This window comes from Halictus rubicundus, chromosome 6 (assembly GCF_050948215.1).
Source record: "Halictus rubicundus isolate RS-2024b chromosome 6, iyHalRubi1_principal, whole genome shotgun sequence".
Taxonomy (NCBI): domain Eukaryota; kingdom Metazoa; phylum Arthropoda; class Insecta; order Hymenoptera; family Halictidae; genus Halictus; species Halictus rubicundus.
Window position 1 is genome coordinate 15,657,143 of NC_135154.1, and position 21,799 is coordinate 15,678,941.

Genomic DNA, 21,799 nt, shown 5'->3' on the forward strand with positions numbered 1-21,799 from the left:
GTCCCGGCATCAAACATATATTTGGAAAATCTTGAATACTTCATAAAAATGAACAAACGGAAGTCTCATCATCCCCATAATAATGGCAATTAGATCTACAGAAATTACGATCTGAGGCACGCGTAGGATAATCATTATGACAGCATGAAATTTAATTGACCATTCGATTGTCGTTTCGACGATAATTCAACGCGGTTATACTCCTACGTCAATTTTTCTTTGTATCCTACAGACGAAGAGAATGCAACGATTAGTTTGTCTTGAAATCCAACGATAAGTGCAATTTGCGTTCGACAAATAAAATTGTGCTAACACGTCAACGCTCGGTGAGTGCACTTTCAGGCCTACTTTTTCTTCAAGTAATGAAACTCGTGCAATCAATACCAACCTGAAAATGTTCGGATAATTACGGTGTCACGACACGTGTTACGTGTAAGCGAGCAACAAGGCTCAAACGCTGTCGTGGTTAACACTGTTCTAGTTTAGATTCTTGTTTACATTCGAAGGCGTTTCCGTGTTGCTCAGCTACCACCGATCACATGTACCTGCCAATCACCACTTCAGAATTCATTTTTCCTCTCGATCAACCTTTTGCTGCACTAACGATAAGGATCTCGGGTCCTGATAAGCGTGGTTGTTGCACGCCAAGTCGATCGACTTCTACTTCGAGTATTACATCCAGCAGCTGATAAGATCGAAAGGTTCGCAGGTCAATTTTTAATTTAACGTTTTATTGAATCTTCCATTGATTTTCCCGAATTTACTCAACGAAAATTGCAGATTTCGCGAGCGGGATGTTTCAATGGATGCAAAATTGGTCTTATCAGGCTCAATTTTAGACAATAAACGAAAATACAACGCTTTCCAATGATTTTTGTATGAAACGATATAGTAGAACCCCGAATATCCGAACTAATCAGATTAGCTCAAATCTTGACTGGTTTGTAGAATGAATTCAGGCATCGTGCGTTCGGATAGTCGAGGTTCTATTGAATCCTGAATTAAACAAGCAAATTCGCTCCGAATTGTGTCATGTTTGGTCTCGCGTTAACCAGAAAAATGTCATAAACATGTTCGTAAAAGTTTCATACAAAAATAATTTGAAAGTTTTCTCGGCAGATTATCTCGCGATTACATACAATTCTGTGTATCATGTTGCACTTCGAGGCAGTCGAATTTCTAGACGTCTCAAGAGAATAAATTTTTCGTAACGTGACTGTAGTATTGATACTTATAAATCGTCTCTTCGTCCATTAGACGTACTAATTGACTAGTTTACCAATCAATGTGTACCTCTACCAATTTCACGTGGCAGTAAAGAATCGTTCGCGAAAGTCGGTGCATTTACGAGGCTGATCCGTAGAAAAAAGGGAAAAAAGGTACGCGCGAACGCGTTAAATCCGGAGTACTCGAATCCCCTTCGATCATTGTACCGGCTCACCGTCAGCAGAGGGAGAAATCGTAACTTTCGCGTCAGTGACACACCGACGTCGCCCGTCTCTGCGAATATCGCGACGATCGCTGTATCATAAAGAATGGCTCCGGGTCCGAAGAAAGATTAGAGGATGAAAGGCGTCCGGTATACCAACACGCAGAAAGTACGTCTAACAAATATGCAAATCGGGTCATAAAGTCGGGCCAAGAGGAGACGCAGAAAGGGGCCCGCGCGATCGTAATCCATCCGATTGCATCGGCTAAAGCTTCGCATTTTACGCGACCCTTTGGAACCTTTTACTGAACGCGTGTTGGGTAATGGTCGCTCTCAAACCGTACCCACACTCCAATCTTCACAATTGCATACACTTTATTTATCTAAAGAGTAACAAACACATCCGAGATACTCGAATTTAATCCTCGATCGCTCTTCGAGCTCGATTTGTATTTGTCTTTGACTCTCCGTTAAGCGAGCACGAAAAAAATTTAAAAAACGTGATAAATCAATATCATGGGAAGATTGTATACACAGTATTTACTTTGCACAGTGAATTCTCGGTATATGTCAACAACACGGATCTTGCCAGCGTCGTGTATCGTCTAGGAGACATACCCGAGCCGTGTAATGTTTACACTCCTCGGCGTCCACTGCCGCTGGGTATGTACGTATAGGAGGGATATCAATAAAGGATCAATGTGTTGCTTCGTAGAAAATAATCCGCGGTCATCGATGCTTTAAATGTCTTCATTGATGAACATTAATGCCGGCGGACGACTAGTTTTCTTCATAAACAATAACATCCCTCTATTTTAAGTAACCGTGCACGTTAAAAACGGCGAAGAGTAGCCTTTGCGCAATTAACATTACGGTGGAGAAACAACGGATTTATTTAAATTGCTTGAGCGATGCGTATACATATGTACACGGACGGAGGACTCCGACCGCCGGTTCAGTGTTAAACGTTGCCGGCGATTAGAATAAAATAAGGCGAATCGAATAGTTAGCCCGTTATAGCGGCAGCCATAAGGGGGTGTTAGGGGGAGCGGCCAAGGGGTTCCGGAAAGGAGGGGGGTCGTATAAACAGGACGCAGAAGGATAATGCGAAGCGGCGGCCGGAGAAAAGGGGAAGAAAGATGTAATAAAACTCAGTGGAGTCAGCGGTTATAAACTGAATTCTTAGGATAGCTTAGGCCAGAAGTTCGAGTTATAGTTCCCGTATAAGGGGACGGGGGCAGGCTGAAATTCGTCTAGATGGTAGAAAAGAGGCGGCACTGAAACGAAGTCGTAGCAGTAAACTCGCCCAGAGAGCTCGGACGATTACGAAAAAATCTTTCGAACGTATCCGTCAGTAAACAGCGTTCGTGATACTTAATCGTCTAGGCTCATTCACGGGAACTGGAATCGCCGCGTCATTTTCCACGGTTCGGACCACCTTCCGGCGGATCAATTAACCTAATTTCACGCCCGTGTTGCACCATTATAGGACTCTTAATAAGGATAACCGAACATTTGAAGCAATTGCACCGAACGTTTCGCGGTTTTCAAGAACGACATATGTTCGACGTGCTAATTCTGCGACGAGTGGCTGGATTGTTAGATGGTTAAACAGCGAAATCGAAACGGCATTAAAACCAAGAAGAAATGAAGAAAAGTTAATCAGTTTGATATCTTCTAGTTAGTGCGGTTGTAAAATATGTACGAGAGAAGAATTGAGCACGGTTAACGATCGAAGTTGAGATCTTCGTTATTCGTACGCGGTGCATCGAAACGCGAAACGAGCGATCGGAATCTTTCGGGGAAACGAACGAAATACGTTCTCGCGTGGCATAAAAGTGCGGAGCAAAGAGTTTCGGGGAAAGTTCATTTCGAAAGGGGACGCTCGGCCCCGAAGCATATAGATTAATTTGTCCGACAAGTAACGCGAGGAAACAAAGTTCTGCAGATCGATTTTTAGGGGGAGGGAAGAAGGACTGAAACTCACGTTTTAATATTTAAAATTCTGGAACGGTAACTCAAGAGGGTCGTAAACGCCACCGAACAAGGCCACGCGATCCCTGAAAACGTAGCGCACCGGCCGGGCCTTCAGGCCCTCTGTCATTCGACCGGGGAAGGTAGTGCAGGCCGTTTAGTCCGGGGCGCGAAGGGTCCATAAAAGGGCAACTGATGAGATTTTGTAAGTGGAAAACCTATAAGCGTGAACAGGCGTCCCGTCCATTGCGGTAGTCGGAGAAGAAAGAAAAGCCGACTAGGTCCCGGAGGAAGATTTACGAGTCGGGATTTTAGGAAGGTCGGTGCTAGAGAAGTCGTCCGGGCTCGTAAAAATTTTCGAGTGTCCCGTGGCAAAAGGACACAATCTCTTTCGGCCTAAACCGCAACAACGATCCCTCCCTCGATTATCGTTCCCGGAACGATCATCACCTTGGTGTTAAACACTTGTAACCAGCCGCTACCGGTCCCATTGTGCGCATCTATCCCCACCACTCGTCTATTCCTCTTTTCGAAACTTCCTAAAATTCTTTTTTCAATCTTTTGATAGAACAGCTGTACACCGTCAATCATTAGACGGCGGATTTTACGCATTTATGGCAAAAATTAGCAAGAAGAAAGAATTTTAAAAAGTGAAGAGTAATTAACACGTTGAACGCCACGTCAGCCATACGTGGCTGACGGAATTATTTGTGCAGGTTTTAAAATGAATTATTACGTTGATATATTCATTGTACTAAACTTAATTAGGATCCGTTACATGCGAGAAAGTTCGAGGATTACTCAGTATCGTACACTTAATTTTTTGCAATTTTTATTTCATTAAATAACTTACTTTGATTTTATGGAATTTTTGGGGTTTCTACTTTGGCGTTCAAAGTGTTAACAAACAAATTTGATTTTCGTTCCAGTGCTCAGCAGTTGATTCTCGACGTTCTCGTTTTCCAGAAAGATTCGAACTCTAGTCGTCGTACATATTGTTATTGTTAAACGCTACACGACATTCGGCCGAATGTATTGTTTCGGTAGGAATTTATTCTGTGTTGTCCAGTTTGAAAAAATTCATGATTTATGAACGAGAAAAAGATACGACTCCTGTGTCGAACCGTTATTAAACTGTTTACTTTACAGAACTTTACGAGACAGTATTTGCCGCGACAGCATAACAATCTGCAGCACAAGTCGCGATTTGCATGTTTGCCGAAGGAATTTGTATCGTTCCGCAGAGGTCAGCTTCTACGGCGAAAAACAATTAGAAGATGTGCAACCATCTGCATTCCAGTCAATTATACAATTTTTCCAGTAAGACGTTACGTTTGAATTGAAGCCTAGATGCGCGATGGTTTCGCAATTACTGAACGATGCTATTAATTCACCCCGTGCCAAACCATTAGAAATAAAAAAAAAAGTCAGATGTAATTTCAGATAACGCGACGTTAATTCGAAAGTTATTTCTTCGCCGCAGCAGGCACTTGCATGCAGCTATACGTATTAAAAAGATTAGTCTGTGTCGCGGGATAGGCGACGCGTCTCCCCCCCCCCCCCACCCTCGTTCCGAAAATCTACAGTTTTTCGTTTAATTACAGGCCGTTGTCGATTTGCAATTCATATCTCGGGCTTCCGCGAATTTACGATCGGTCGGTAGCGTGGATGTAAAGGATCGATTATGCGTTTCCCCTGGCACGGCGTGGCGGCGCGGTGCAGTTAAAAGTATATTTCGTTTCTTGACGCGCACCGACCGAAGTCAGGCACCGTAACTTCCTTCGGGATTAACGAGTGCACGTATAAATTCCACCTAATTGTGCCACCCAACCCCGTGCACGATCGACAGAATTGCGTAACCCGCAGTTGTGTGCAACGAAGAAAACTCGAGCTCGGCCCCGGAGGAGGAAGCATTAAAATGAAAAGGGAAAAATGCCGAAGCGGAGCACCAGAGGGAAAAAGAAGCAGCGCTAAAAATCCATCGCGGTTATCGCGCGCTGTTATCTGCGGCAAGTCGTGCATGTTATTTGGGGAATTAATATTTCTTGGCAGGCTACCGGGGAGATCGCGCGCGATCTAAATTAATCTTTACAACCAATCAAACGCCTGCCGCTCGCTAAAACGCATGCTCCGGCTTTATTATAAGATTTAAATCGGCTTGAACTACCCATCAAGCCGGCCGCGATCCTCTCCCTTTTCATCCCCTTGCAACCCCCCCCCACCCTCTTCTTTTTCTTCTTCTCTCTCTCTCTCTCTCTCCCTCTCGTCCTGCAAAGTTCACACCGAATGTCTTCGCATGCATGCGCAACGCTAATTGCCTGCCGAAAAAAATTATCTGCGTCATAAAACACTACTTAGAACAAACGTAAATTGAGCCTTCACGACTCCCCTGGAAATGTTTACGGTTCACGTGTGGTGCGACCGCCTGGATGCAGTTGTTTCAACTGCCCGAAGAAACACGGAATCACACGCGAGGAGAAACCAAACAGGCTTTTTTCCCCTTACAACATCGCGACACTCGATTCCTCAAGATCAATACTAAATATTTATCCCGGTTCGGCCGTCGCAATCGGAAAATACGTTTTCTCAAAACTTCGTACTCGGACGTTTGTAAACAGAATATTCATCGAAGTAGCAAATACGCAGCATCGGTGAAACTGAAACATCTCGCAAACTTTAGTTTTCCCTCCGTAACGTCGCGCGGGAGACGACCTTGGGAGCGGTTGCAGGGTATCGGCTGGAGACGTGTGTTTCATCTAATAGTTTAAGATTCGGACGAAATAGACGAAGGCGGTATAAAATGTGTTTGGGGAATTTAAAGATACTGCTGCAATTATCAATGATCGAAACGCAAGCTTTCGATGATTTATTAACCACCACGGCGAGATACATTCGTGGCTTTACCCGTTACTCTTTTTTGACACATGCTTGAACTGACATTTTTGAGATCAGCCTTGATCTCCTTAGTTGATCTGATACAAAAATTTTTAAATCTGAACTGATTACAGAAAGCTAACGACGGAACGATTGTACGTCTGTCGATTCGACCACAGGAAAAATGTTCACAATATGCTGAAAAGCACTGAAGCGCCTCAATATATGTACACAGAACGTCGGAGCACGTTTTAAGGAACATACAAAAGCAGTTTCATGCATTGCACAATGTAAAATGCGAAACAACAAGAAGGAAGTTCGACAGCCCAAGACGAGTCAATTCAAAGGAAAAGATCCATCGTGAAAACCGGTCGGTTCAGCGACGCGGCTTCTTCCGGTCACTTCAAGTAATGTCCGTTCGGGTTTACGTCGGAACGTTATTTCGTGTGCAAATAAGCCGGCGATTATTCAAAGCCGAGCGTGGCCGAATAGAAATTGTAGCTGTGTTCAAATTTTGCGCCGAGATAGAGAACAGAGACAGTTAATTAAGAAAACTCAAATACATAACACCGTAATTGTGCTAATTCATAATTTTCACAGTTTTCTCAGAGAAAAAAAGGAAGTTCATGTTTATTGTACGGGTACGTAGTCTCCGATGGCTACGCGTGTATCGACAACAGCAAAACAGAATTTTATTTCAATTTGAAGAAAATTAATAAGACGCAGGTTTAGTAGATTCATCGCGAGTCTGTTACACTGCAAGGGATTAACCCTTTGCAACTCGGCGCTATTTTCATTCTAAAACTAAATTTTTCTTCTGTCTTAGAATATTTTCATTTTATTCGTACGAAACTGATTCGATTTCCACATATAATATTTAAATGTTCAAATTTTTACAAATGTGTTACAAATTTTGTAATGTAACAAATATTTTGTAATATTTTTTGTAGTTTCCTTGAAATATTGCCACAACAATTTCTAGTGGTGCTTCAGAGTCCACCACTCGAGTGCTAAGGGTTAACTATTCCCCTTTTAGTTTCAGAATGAAGTTGTAGACAAGGGGTGAACGGAATGCAAGAAAAGAGTGTGCGCGGGTGGCACGCGTCGGGCTTTTAAAATTCTGTTAGCTGGCGCGGTGAGGCGCTCAAGTTTTTGAAAGCGGAACCGACCGGTGTTACGTTTTTCGTTTGTCCGTGTTCCTCGTCGGTTCCAACAACGAGCGACGCGTTATTAAAAGCCCCCGCTCAATGCCTCGAAATGTAAGCTCGTAAAGTCGAACTTTACAACCCCATATACCCGCTATAATCACCCCTGCGTTCACCGAGCGATTCCCTATGCTCCGCGTACTTCCGTCAGAGATTCTCCGCGGTATCGCCGGCCACGCCACTTTTCCATTACCAACGATGATACGGAGATGCCCTCATCCCTCTCTCGCTCTCTCTCTCTTTCTCTCTCCGCCGTGTTAAGTTCATCGTCGCGGATCCGTGGAAATGCGACGGCTGTAAATCAATTAAAGAGTTTATGGCTCTTTGCGCGAAAGGCTATCGTAAACCTCGGATCAGCTGTGTGGTGTGTCCCCCATCAAAGGACCACGGAAGAAACGACAGAAGCCTCGAGGAATTATGTTATTACCAATTATTAGAGGAGTCGGAATCGTCGTTGAATATTTTATTAGCGTGATTCCCATAGGCTTGAACGTGCCGCCGCGCCGCCCGCCTACCGTGAACATGCCGCTGTACGTTCGTCGCAATTAGCAAGTTAACAACCGATGAAACGGTATTCTTTTCCATTTACGAACCCGATCGTGTTCGCCGCTAATTGTCGACAATGTACCAGCCCCGGCGTCGAGCGAATCGCCGATTTACATTTCGTTTCATCCCGCTTAGAACGCGGACTGGATCGATCGCGGACCGATTTATCGATCTCGTCTTTGTCGTAAAGCATCGAAATTTTCGCTGGAGCCCTCGTGCGGCGACTCTGCGATGAATGGGGTTTGCAACTATCGAGGTTCTACTGTACCGAGTTTTATCGAAAATAACCCATTCATTTTTGTTAAATAAGAAAGAAAATACAATCTAAGATATATGTAAAGTACCAATTAACATAAACCACCGAATAATAGAATGCAAAAAAATATGAGAATGAAAGGAAAAATGCTAAGTTGCCTAGATCCTTACCCATTCTGTTAAGTTCTAAGGAGCATATCGCCGGTCTTGCCAAGTATATCAAGGATACAAATATGTATAATATATTGTAAGAAAATGTACCGTGTTGCTAATGACCTTTGATGTTGAAGCAACATTAAATAATTAAATTATATATATACTTTGTTGTCAGCAGGGAAATGCACGGGCTTACGATCAAAAGAGAGAAATCTGTCGCCGGTCCCTTTCGAATTTACGGATGAACGGGTAACACTGGAAACACAACAATGAAAGGAGACAATTCAGTCCGGCGGCCGTAAAAATTTTAGCATCGTTCGTGCGACATCCCGGTGAGAAATCCTCTGGGAACTCGGCCAAATGAACCGGGGGGACAGAGGCCGGTGAGCGTCAATTCAACTTTTAGTGGTTAGCCCGTGAGCGCGCGAGCGCGCGCGCGCGCGCGCGCACCCGCGTCAGCGTGAACGTGAGCGCAGGACTTTAGCTGCCTTCGAACAGTTTACGTCCGTGAACAAACTATTTCATCCGAAAGCGAGCAAAATAACGATAACTTTTAAAAACGAGCCAGGTCGTAAAAGCAAGAGACCGAGCTCCTAGGTTTCGGCTTTGGTTATAAGTTCGTATTATATTAGCCGGGTTCGAATGACGCGCCGGCCAATGGGGACGCTCGTAAAACCAGGGTTAACATTCGGTCGGGTTGTCAAGTGAAAGAGTGGCTTGAATTTCGTTAGGATCACTGTGAACGACGTTATAAGTACATTCGCTCGGTTATACCGGGCGTTCCGAGGCTTTCGCTCAAATTAGAGCCACCGAACTAAACCGAATCTGCGAATGTCCCCAATCCACCCTCCCGCCCCCGGAGTAGTCCGAAACTTTCGAAACTTATCACGGTATCGTGTTTACCTTCTCATGGGACCCGTCCCGGAGACTATTAACCGGGTTTTTTTTCTGGCTTGATTACCAAAAAAGAAAAAAGAAAAAATAAATTCCCTCGATTTCGCTTGGTTTTTATGCGCAGCGATCTTTGAGACGTGCCGTAACCAGTTTTCGCAGGTTAACCGGAGATTAATTGCGTATTAATTATTTTTATGAACCGCACAAGGACCTGCCGATGAGATTTATGCTCGAGCAATGCTCAACAATGTTCAAGATACACAACTCTGATGACTTTTGTTTGTATTTTTGAAGAGACGGCAGGAATTAACACGAGATATCTTGCATAACCGTATTCAATTAATTATTACTTTTTAACACTAGTCTGCTGAAATATTTTCAGAAAAATCTGACTGGTTTGTTATGTTGTGTTCGAATGACTGGTCAGTCAATTTTTGTAATTACTTTATTCCATCCCAAATTATTATTTCGTACATAAAGATGATTGCAACATTCGTTTGAGTATTGTTAAGGCATTTCAAGTATCACAAACATCGTTTAAGCGACATTAAATAAAGATCCTTCGATTTTTTACCGACACGTGAATGAAAAACTTGTGAAAAACGAAGGATTCGCGAATGATCTTCATTGGCGACAGCATTGAAATTACCGATAAGATAAGCCCGCTTAATTCGTAATCATAAATCTCGAGTATTATATGCAACGAATGGCAAACGTGGAATTCAAGAAGCTCTCGGACAGTGGTTCGATTGTCTCCTTGAGAGAATGGTGATCTTTCATTAACCGGGCTTCGTCAAATCACATTTTGTATGGTAACTGCAAACGATACGACGTCTTGCAGAAGCATGCATGCATAAATGATAATCTTCTGATTAAAACGAGTGAATGCTGGCCTTTGTCACAGTTTCCACAACAGGGGAGGTCCAGTTATCTGGCAATTATAATTTCATTTATAATGATGTCGCTTAGAACTGAAACTTTAAAACCGTACAGCTAAAACTATTCAAACATCAAGAGCTTCGAGAATGATGCACACGAAACAAAATGCAAATGACTCAATTAAGAAACTAAAAGCTTGCTACCTGCGTTAACGGTTTTGATAAATGAAGAGAAAAACGGACGATCTGATAAATTTTAAAAATAGTTATATTAACAATAGCTTTACTCCGGTACGTTCCAGTCGAAAGACAGTGTTAATGAGCAAAATCGTAAATATCGTCCTAAATAAACAGCTAACCAGTTGTGACAGGAGATAAATAAGCGTAGAGAACAAAGACTGGTAGACAAACACGAATGAGAATAGCTCGGTATATTTGAATGGTGATTCCCAGATTCTGCACAATTAAAGCATGCTGAACTACTGCGAAAGAACTAACGAGCGCAAAGAAATAATTAGCAGAAACTTAATGAATTCGTCCGGTGCATTTCGAGAGACGCGGCCAAGTCGCGTGATCAATGTCGAACCAAAATCATGGTAAAAGTCGAATAAAACACTAAGCTTTCTCGTTTAACTGTGGCGAAATCGACTGCCAAACCCTCGAATGGAGAACGATTTCACAAAAATACGTACATTTGTCTATAATTCAATTATCCAATGCATCATTTTATAAATGTAAATACTCGCAGAATTCTCACAGTGGGGGATGATTTTGTACATAAAAACAAATTTTTCTATAATTCTGGATGGCACCTTTCCATTATTGGACATAGGTGTCAAATTCGATTATCCCAAGCATCAATTTCTTAGTAAGAATTGTTAAGAAAACTAGGAATGTACGCATTGTTAAATTTACGGTCCATACTTTTTTTTGAAAAAGTTAAAGGTACATTTCTAGTGGGTTGTCTCTGTGTAAGTAAATGTTTGGCATGTTTAGCATGTAAAATGCGCGAATAAAGCTGAACTTTTGATACACTGGATATCCGTTGTATTCGCATTGTTTGGATCAGATGTTTCCTACCCCCACGTTGACAGAGAATGATGATGCTTCTCGCAGACGGGGTGGGTTTCGTTCAAGGAGGGAGAAGACTAGAAATCGGAGCAAGCAACAGGTAGGCAATCCTGGTTTTCAACGTGCACATACAGCCACATTACATGTATATTCATCAACAAGCAGGTGCAGCCCGGTAAACGGGCGACGGGTATTATGCATATTAAACAGCCACGATTCAATGCCGCTCGTATCACGCTAATTGGGGTCTTTAATTTTTATTGGCAAGTTATACGTTAAGATCCGAGAGAACCCAATATTTATCGATGGACACCGATCAAATCTCGAAGATGATTAAATAGATAACGAGATGGGACACTAGCGTAACAGTTCTTAGAGATAATGGACGGTTCTGGTCTACGTTTCACAACCATAAAAAATCCCTCTCTCAAACTAGCGTAAAAACATGTTCAAATCTACTTTCCGCGAATTTTATGAAGTGTATTCTAGATACACGTGAAATGGATAGCATTAATGTCTACCGTATGCCGTCGCCGTGCAGTGTAGGTTTGCGAAATTAGTCGTAGCGCGAATGTCGAAGGAAGAACAAAGGGGAAAAATGCAATTGTCGCTTACCGAACTGGCACTGCTGTAAATGGCTGGGTGCTCCAGTGTGCGGATGCGACGATGTCACTTTCCTCGAGGTTGGGATCGTGATGGCACCGCCTAGGCCAGTGTGCAGACCGTTTCCGCCATGATTGCTGATCGGGGAATCGCCGCTGCTATTGTCGTAGCTGCCTTCCAAGCTCCTGGCCGGCTGAAGAACGGAAAGTCGATCAGCCTCTATCTCGAACGGCGGCGGATCCACCTGATAGGAAAAGATCAATTACGATCGCAGCCCAGGCGAGATAAGCGGCTTATTTGAAATTATCGCGGCTGCGAGGCACGTCAGAACGAAACGGCGCGACGCGGCGCGGCATGGCAATTTGCCCCCGTATTACAAACCCGTTAACCCGGCGTTAAAAGCGCCAGGGTAGAAAATAATCATAGCTCACTCGGGGTTCCTTCCAGGTGATTACGGTATCGTCGATTTCGAATCAACGATTCACCGGGCGACGATCGTTCATGCGTTTCGCACCCTTCTGTATCGCGCGCGACACCGCGCCGACGCCGCTCGAAAAACGTCGTTTTCATTAGCACATCCGTTATGGTCATTTACTCCGGTAGCCGGTCGCGTAATTACAATATTCCCGAGCTATCGGGTATTAACCCTTCGCACCCGGGGTGCAGATGCGCTTCGAGAATTATAAAATGTACAGTCGGCCGCAAAATCTTCCCGACACTGCACGCCAGTTTCGATTACTCTTGGGCGTTAGCTGGAGACAATTATTTTCTCACGGTTTTGATTGTTCACAAGTCAGCTTTCTATTACAGTTTATAGTCTCTTGGAAAATTTTAATAACAAATAATAATATTTGAAATCTGTTTTCGCGGATCTATTCCTTGTAAAAAATTACAGAACTTTGCCCTTTGAACTATTCCTCTAGCTGTAACAGTTTCCCGGAATTTACAAAAATACAAGAAAGTTATTGACAATTTAGAGATATTAAGACTCGAACACATATTATAAGATCCTACATTTGTCATATATTCAAGATTCAACTGCATATTTTTCTACTCATTCTCAAAATGAGTTGGTGTAATTTAAAACGGGAGAAAAATTCAGATAATTCAAGAAAGAAGATATACTATTTTCAACGTATTAAAAATATTTATTACAGATATTTCTTAGATGACATAATTCTCTAATAACCTAATAAGTACTGCCTAACAAGTACTGCCAGAGTTCACGTCAATGTAATATGGTACATTACAGTTTGATTACTCTTAATACATTTATTAAAAATGTAGGACGTAGGAATTAAAACTGAACCAGTGTTGATTACTTTTCTGACCAATTCTAATTGTAAGTATGTGTAAATAAATGCACACGAAATAGACGAAATCTAATGTTTCTTCTGCGTACAGTGACCCCCATTAAAAACATTTTTATAATTATAATAATGGCAGATGAACAAGTGAGAAGCAAGTGATTTTGTCAAGTAATTCTAGCGTTAAAAGAGAATGACTTGTTAAAAATTGGACCAGATTGATCGAGAGTAACGAGGTTACACTATAAAGGTTTGCTAATTTAATTCAATTGTTAATTTTGAAATAGTTCGTGAGTATTGCGAATAAGATTGCAGAAGGTAAAAATGCGATGGCTCACTTTTAGCGAGCACATGTTGGTTGCAATGTCCGTGGCCGATTCGCACGATTCAATTTATAGGATGTAGTTCGCTGGTGGAATATGTAAATCCTAACGGCTTGGTCATTGTTTGTGAAGAATGACGCAAGTATTTAGATTCGCGATACCTTGAACCATTATGTCCAATGCACCTTCGTGTTTCCCGTCTGTGTGTGCATCTAGGTACGAAACTACTGTGCTCGCAAAAAACTGGTCAACAGAATGAAAGTTATTATTTTGAATTATTACTCGAAAATATCAATCTAAATAACACTTTTTATTGCGCCGAGTCTTCTACTTTTCTCTATATCAAGTAACAAATATCTTCACCGATATCACAGAAGCACATTATGATTAACATACGGAAACACTTATGATTGTAATCAAACAACTTTTAAATTTATGAAAATATTGAGTAGCTAAAATTTAAGGCAGTAGAAATATTAAAAAAATTAACAAATTATTCTGAATCTGTTCAGACTAATAAAGAAAGAAAACTAGAGAAAGAATTATTTTATATGGTTTCTGGTTTCAGAAATGAACGCAGGCAATTTTTATTTGGCACAAAGATCCGTGATCAACTGATGACAAGACTTTAACAATTCCTAGAAAACATTTCGTTTCGAGACGAACGGAAGTCAAAGAGGATCGCGGCTCCATTTTACAACTTGATTGGAACGAAAGATAGCTATAGATCGGATCAACAAGAATTTGACATCGATCGTCCGAGAATTAACGTGCTTGGCGTGAAAGTAATAGCGCGGCTGTACGTATGCGTTTGACGAGTATCGACTCTATCGGACGTTTATACCGCAAGGCTCGTAGAATGAAAACTAATAAAATGCAATCACAGTTAATGCCACTGCGCCGCGAACTTAACGGAGAACTTTAATAAATCGAGCTGAACATAAAAACACACTAAACCGTCTCGTGTTTATTGTAAATGAAAAAGCAACGGAACGGAATGTTGAGAAGACGTCGTCGTGTAAGATCGTTTCGCCTTTTTATTATCCCGTATAATTAACCCGTTTGTAAACATTTTTCAGTCTTTTCTTCTCGTTTCGCTAGATACAATCGTGCAATTTACATTTCAAATGTCTGGCGTATGTTCAGAAAATGATACTATCAAATGAAATTCGTTAAGTTCATTTAGTCCCTGTTATGTTCGTCCACGCGTAATATTGTTTGCAACTTGATGCAAGGGATATTAACGTTTGACAAATTCGTTAAGCTGGCAAATACAACATCGGCGCTCCAAGCCACTTATCTTATCAAAGAATCATAAATCCATTGTAGGAAGTAAGCAATATGTAGCGTGAAGTGTAACTTCTGCTGATTAAGGACTTAGACATTGCGGAAATGAGAATCCTAACACGTGACTGACAGTACTATACTATTGTGTTATGAAAAATTAACCCAGAAACAATAAAACCATAAAATCCAATAACACTTCAATTTCCCTTTCGCATCGATCCGGATTATCGAAACGCTCGCCTCTATTTTTATCGGATAAATGAATGCATCAATGCACATCGTTTCACTAAAAAATACTAATAAGCAACGAAAATACTATGTCAGGTTATTCCACTTCGAGAGAAAAATGTATCAGAGAATTGAGAATAAGAGAGTTGAACTAAACGAAGCAAACAGAAAGAATGAGTTTCCGGTTAAACTTCATTACTTGAAGCGAACACAAACTGGTGCGGGGTCTCGCAATCGGATGATTATTAACCATATTATGATAGAACCTTGATCGATTCGAGAAACAGTGAGATACACGCAGCTGTTGCAATATACGATAAAATTGCATGCTCTATGTACAGTTCAACCGAGTTTGTTCGCACTGAATAATTTAAGCGTTCACTGTGTCCACACGGGACATTGTTTAGTATGTTAAAGTTAAAGAAAGAGTCACCCCTCAGCGTTTTCTCAGCTCCGTTAGATTCTCATTTTCTTCTGGGAATAAAAATGTAGTAAAGTTGTCTCCAAAAGAAATCGATTTTTACTCTCTGAACATGTTGGTCCACATCAAAACGAACAATCCATTTAATGAATTGTATTAAGGAAAATGATTTAATTCGTTGTTATACCAACTGCCTGGACAATTAAAAAAACCGCGGTCTAGATACAATGCATAATTTATCAAATACACCTGAAATAAAACACGTGTATCGGTGAGGTGTACCGTGCCGAGGTGCATATCCGCGAAATAGGTATATGTGAATCACAATTATCATATTATATCAATTATCAAATTATATATATATATATATATATATATATATATATATATATATATATATATATATAAGTGAATCTTGCTATTTGTACACGGTGCCCGCCATGATATATGTATGAATAGAAAGAAATGATATGTCCCCTCATCAATATAATGGCCCTTTAAATATAATATCCCAAATTGGTTCCTTGAAAAATCGATTTTTGTATAGACTCTATCAAAACAGTTCGCAATTCGAGTATCGATAATTTGAGGTGAATAGAACATCCCTAACACGGATAATATTTCTTACTTATTTCTTTCTGTATTATTCGTTTTTTTCGCACCTATTCTCGATAGTTTGCCAACTGTTTCAGACTGCTTAGTTCCACTTGTTATTGAAACGAATACGTGAGAACGTCGTATGTCTCGATGTTTGTCACAGAGAAGTGTAACGTGACACAGGATTAGATGTATCGATGAGACAATACTAATCCGGTGACAAAACTTTTTTGTTTATAATTGTTCTTTTTTTTTTGTGAAATTTTTACCAATGGATGTGTGACATTTTTCTCAGCAAAATGAGACCAAACACGATTCAATTTGGATCGTGTTTACTTGGTTAGTTCACGATATGGTAGAACCTCGATTATCCAAACTTATGGTACACCTGAATTCTTCATTATCTGAATAAGTGTTCGAAGCAATCCATGTATAATACGATTTATAGCACGAATTGGTAAAACTATAATGCAACATCGTAGCTAGGTCATTTCTATCTATTCAACTATTATCCAAATAGTCATATTCCACTTTCCACTACCTTCAGTTCGGATAATCGTTGTTTTCCCGTATCGAGTATTAAACAAGTAAATATAATCGAAACTGTGTCGTGCTCGGTATCATATTAATCAGAAAAGTGTCACGAATATGCAGATAAAATATACAGTAGAACCTCGATTAACCGGCTTCATCGGGACCGAGAGAGCCCGGATAAATCGAAACCTGTGGGAGAAAAAATTGAAAACGCAATTTACAGTTACAATAGACATTTTATTTGATAACAAATGCAACTTTTTTGTACAATTTATACATTTATACTTTCATTTCCTTTTATTTTCTTCACTTAACATTAGTAAGTACTTTGTCACGGCAACGATTCATTATCGATACAGTTTCTTTTGACGAGTCGTCACACTGTGACGTCACACTACACGACACTAACGTTCGACTGAAATTTGTGGTTTCCTCGTATTTGCCGTGGAAACAATCTAAATAGCAGGGACGACCTATCCACAACGTGGATATTTAAATAACGCTGTTCTGACGGCATCAGAAACAGACGAATTAATTACACGGCGTATGATTTCTACGCCGTATAATCGAGACCCGGATAACCAAGACCCCGATTTATCGAGGTTCCACTGTATGTTCATACAAAAATCATTCGAAACGAAAACGTTTCACCATCTGGATTAGTATTGTCTCGCGGAAACGACTAAAAATCGATACGATTACAGAAAGAGATAAAGATCGAGGATACAAAGACCCTTGCGAGGCACGCAGACTATTAATGCAAGCAAAGAGATTATGTTTGTACAGCGCGCGCCACCATCTCGCAGCCACGACGCGTTAACTGGGACTACGATCAGTTTCCCAACGGAACAAGGAAGGACTGACCTCATCGGCAGCCCTGATCTTTTTCTCGTCCTGCGCCAGGTTTCTTCTCAGCATGGTCTGCTTCGCCATCACCCGTTGTCTCTCCGCGGTCAGCTTGCACTTATGGCACGTGCAGTTGCGGTACTTGCAGTACCTCTTGTGGCCCTTAAGGAGGATTTGAAATCGGTGATTGCGGCATCGCGCGCAACTAGGCGGTGTCCGTGGACTCGAGGCTGTCGTCGACGACGAGGATGCGTTCGTTTCCGTCCGCGTAGAAAGGACCTCGTCACTGTTATCCATGCTGCACTGCCGCTTGCTCCGCTAACCGATCGAATATCAGTCAGTTTCAGCGCACCTCTTATCTATCTTCCTTTCTCTTATAGAAATCGCGTACGACCCCCGTCTGGGGTGCTTTCATCGTCACTGCGCACAATTTCAGGAAGATGCACTTCGAAAGTGTCCATAGATCGTCTCTTATTCTTCCAACGTCTACATGCGGAAGCGTAGCATGTCGCGTGCCCTGTTTCCACACATAGGCCAAGTCTTCAGCATCCTTTGTCCATTAAAGTCAGATTTCTAATTCTGAAACACAGTAACGTTTCTGTTAGAATAACGTTCGATCCGTTCGAGCTAGCTAAAATGTTTTCTTCAAGGTGATACGACGCGAAAGCACAAATCGCTTCTCGCACTTTAAATATTAGATCATCCTATATGCCGTGTCGCTTCTTACCACGGTTCGTGTGTATAAACGTCTGTGCTTTGTCTAGTGATGCTTTCATAGAAATCTCTTGCCTTTTAAGAAGTACATAGAATCCCGTCAAGCTACAATAATGTGCAGCCTAAACAATTAGAACGATACTTTTTATTTAGAAACATAGAAGAATGAGTGTTAACCAACTTCATTTTCGTTACAGCATTCTGTACGAATTGAAAAAGGGAAATACAGTTGAAGAAGCTGTTCAAAATATTCACAGGATAAATGGAGAACATGTTTTAAGTACAAGAAAGCAAGATAGCTGGTTTCCCAAATTTTGAAGTGGTGTTATTCACTTTTCTAATACACCAAAATCCTGTCAACGAACAACGTTTGATAACAAAGGAATAAAAACTGTACTTGAAGCAGAAGTCTTTTAAATTAAAACTCAAAATGTTTCTGATAACCAACAAAATGTTTACACAGATGAAAGGACGACAAGCGTCATTATTTTACATTTTACAAGTTAGCCTTAAAAAACAACACGACACATGGTATGACATACTATTTTGAATACTTCCCGGATAATAATTTCATAAGCGTTTGCATATTTGATGAACCGCAATGGCATAAAAGTATAAAAATGTTCTTTAAAACTCCGGTCCCCTTAGAGTGACAGTCAGCACCGATGACTATACTGCGGATTTTATGCATTTATGACAAAAATGTGTATGTAGCTACAATTTGAAACGGTAGAAATATTGCAATACCGCAATGATGAAAGTAAGAAAGAAATTCCTCAGTGTGACCAGTTTTTTACAATAAATACACTAAATTTTATACTCAAGTCTCTTGAATTATGATCAAGACATTCGAAATGCTATCGGTTATATATTTCACGTTTAATTAGTTACTCGGGAAATAAATATAAATAAATATAAATACGTTGTTCCAATGCGAATTTTCTTAGTCCTCGATACAGTGCAGAAATATGGGTAATTGATGTTGTAAGAGAATGGTAACTGGTGAAATTAAATCGGCTAATACGCGGCTGGGTTCAAACGGAGCTTTCATATTGAAAAGGTGGCACGATCGCTTAATCAGTGCAATCAGGTTCAATCCACACCACGATATCTGTGCGTGAAATTCATTTATCACACTGCTAGCGTCGCCGGACTGCATTACGCTTGTAGCAGAGCCATTCAATTAGTGACCTGCGGGGCCACATCCGGTTATGATCTTATCGACTGAATAGTGAGACCAGACGATAAATACCATCAACAGATATTCGTGGATTGATAAAGTGGATTAATTAAATGCATTTGGGGGATTGTTCAACAGATTTTATCGATAACGTAATTTACTTTGAAGTATCCAGTTAGGTTAGAAACTTGAAGAATCGAACAAATACACTCCGAGCAGGTATTCCAGAATGATCTTTCTAGAAACCTGTATGTCTGAAACGATTACGGATAAACCATTAAAATGTAAGGTGTTAAATCGCGTTCTTAAATATTCTTAAACTATTTTAATCCTCGCATTCTACTTTTGTCATAAATGCATAAAATCCGTCTAGTCGTAACTGAATCCTTGGAATTGGAATTGGCTTTCACGCTTTCGACCGAAGTTATTTATGTTCGAACTTAATATTTAGAAAGAATATTATAATTGGCAAATAATGGAAATCTCGGTTACACCAACTAACATTGTTGCATATACGTATCAGCAGCGGCAGACTACTTTTCGCTCCGTCTCATTTTCTCTCCGTTCAGCCGCCTTGTCGAACGACTCGGCAGAGGGATCAACTCAGCCGTGAATAATTATGAACCCAACCTGCATTTATGATCAACGACACCTCGATATTGTAGGATAATCTTTCGGGATATCGCTGTGCCCCGGTATGCGCTGTGATTTTTCAGGTTGCATTCCTTCAAAATTGTTGTCCTGGCACAGTTCGAAAACGAAACTTTGGCCCCCGCGTAAAAATATTTACTGCTCTCCATTTTCTAGGTTCAGAGAAAAATAAATTTTAATTTTCGATTCACTGTTAACTGGAAATTAAGTAGCCTACATCCACACTGCTCTCTTCGATTCAATATGGATAATATTTTGAACAAACCGTGTTAGCTAATTTAGTTCCCCATTTTTCCTGTGCAAATCCGGTTCCAAAAGGCTACGTGCGCTATTATCATAGCGAGAACTGATTCAGCAACACCTTATCTTCCAACTAAATGTATTTCAATATTGAAATACTTGCAAACCAAAAGTCTAGCCGGTTCGTTTCGAAAATACAATATCCGAAGAGTGTCTGGTCGGTGTTTTTGGAAGAAGATCGTCAGGAAATTTATGCAGGAGGGCACAGGTATTAAGCGATGAAAAGAAAAGATGCAGAATCGGGGAGGAACAGACCCATAGCTTGCATAATGAAAACCAGTTAGCGGACCTTACGGCAGGTTAATGGAAGCGGGAGACAGTAATTTAGGTGAATTCGGTAGGAAATTAAATTAGTGGTAACGTTGTCCGACTGGACAAAGTATTATTAAATATGGAATAGACCGCAGTTTGCCGAATAGAATCAGAGACTGCAATCTCAGATCTCCTAGATATTGAAAATACGACCATAGAGAACCCTTCGATGCGAAAATGGATAAAACCGTATCTCATCATCTAAACTCCCGATTTTCTCTAGATATAGGATAATGTACAACCATTGTGCGCGTTTAACAGTTTTCCTTTTTGTAATGGCACATTAATATTCAATTTCATGTACGTTTCTAAATTTATCTGGTATTACGATCATTATCTTGCTCGGATTATGGACTTCGTGCATTCGTGATGTTATAGCGAGCCAGAAAAATCGAATGGCACGACAAATAAAAGACACCCTCGTCTCATTTTAGCTTTTACGAAACGGTTTGCGAAATTACTGCCTTGCGTGAACACTCTGAGCCAAGTAAGTAGCAAGTCTTTATATATCTTTAATGACAAAATGAGTAACTATAAGGTTCCAATGATGCTCGATAGTCTGACTAAAATTTGTGAATTATATGCGCATTATGCATACACAACTTAAATACTGCAGAGAAACTGCAGTAGGAAAAGTTAATCGGAAGAAATTAACTTCTACACTAAAACAGAATTTTTACAAATCTACTTGCAACCATCTGTTCACTGCCATCAATTTACAACAAAACCCACTTTAATTGTAACAAAGATTTATTGAAATAAATTTTAATTTCTTATTAAACACTTCGGTCGTCCACAGACAGTCAATGCCAAAACTGTGTACATTTTATCAGCGCACATGCAACGCGTTTTAATAAATTGCAAAATTATTCACTAACCACGATCACGTTATTTAAAAACTTCGAGGATTAACAGCAAGATTTGTTTACGATTTTAGTATGCAATTTTGCTAATCAACTTTAGACCCACGATACACCTCATTTGGTACTTGGCAAATGGAAATTTATTCAACTGTGACCCCTCGCGTATGAATAATGTTCATTGTAAAAATTGTTATCGCTGATGCAATCGCGTTTGAGAACGCTGGTGCATGATACCTTATCGCGCATTGAACAAAGTAACAAAACGCATGCTTGCTAGTCACGGGTTGCACGATGTATGGATCGATAACTACTTGTATCTCGTGCACGTAAAAGTCCAAGCCAACGAGCGTA

At 40.7% G+C, this 21,799-nt stretch overlaps 1 protein-coding gene across 2 annotated transcripts in view; it reads right to left on the reverse strand.

Moving 5' to 3' along the window:
* LOC143354759 (uncharacterized) overlaps positions 1-20,076 on the reverse strand; it is a 108,710-nt gene extending 88,634 nt beyond the window's left edge. Inside the window, exons 1-3 of one of the 2 annotated variants that reach the window (XM_076789058.1) lie at positions 19,825-20,076; positions 17,447-18,007; positions 11,898-12,129 (exon numbers count right to left, since the gene is read on the reverse strand). In XM_076789058.1, the coding sequence (XP_076645173.1) occupies positions 11,898-12,129; positions 17,447-17,725 (511 nt within the window). In that variant the 5' untranslated portion in view covers positions 17,726-18,007; positions 19,825-20,076. The remainder of the gene's footprint in view (positions 1-11,897; positions 12,130-17,446; positions 18,008-19,824) is intronic. The other variant, XM_076789059.1, reaches the window with a different exon arrangement.
* Positions 20,077-21,799: the final 1,723 nt, after the last annotated feature.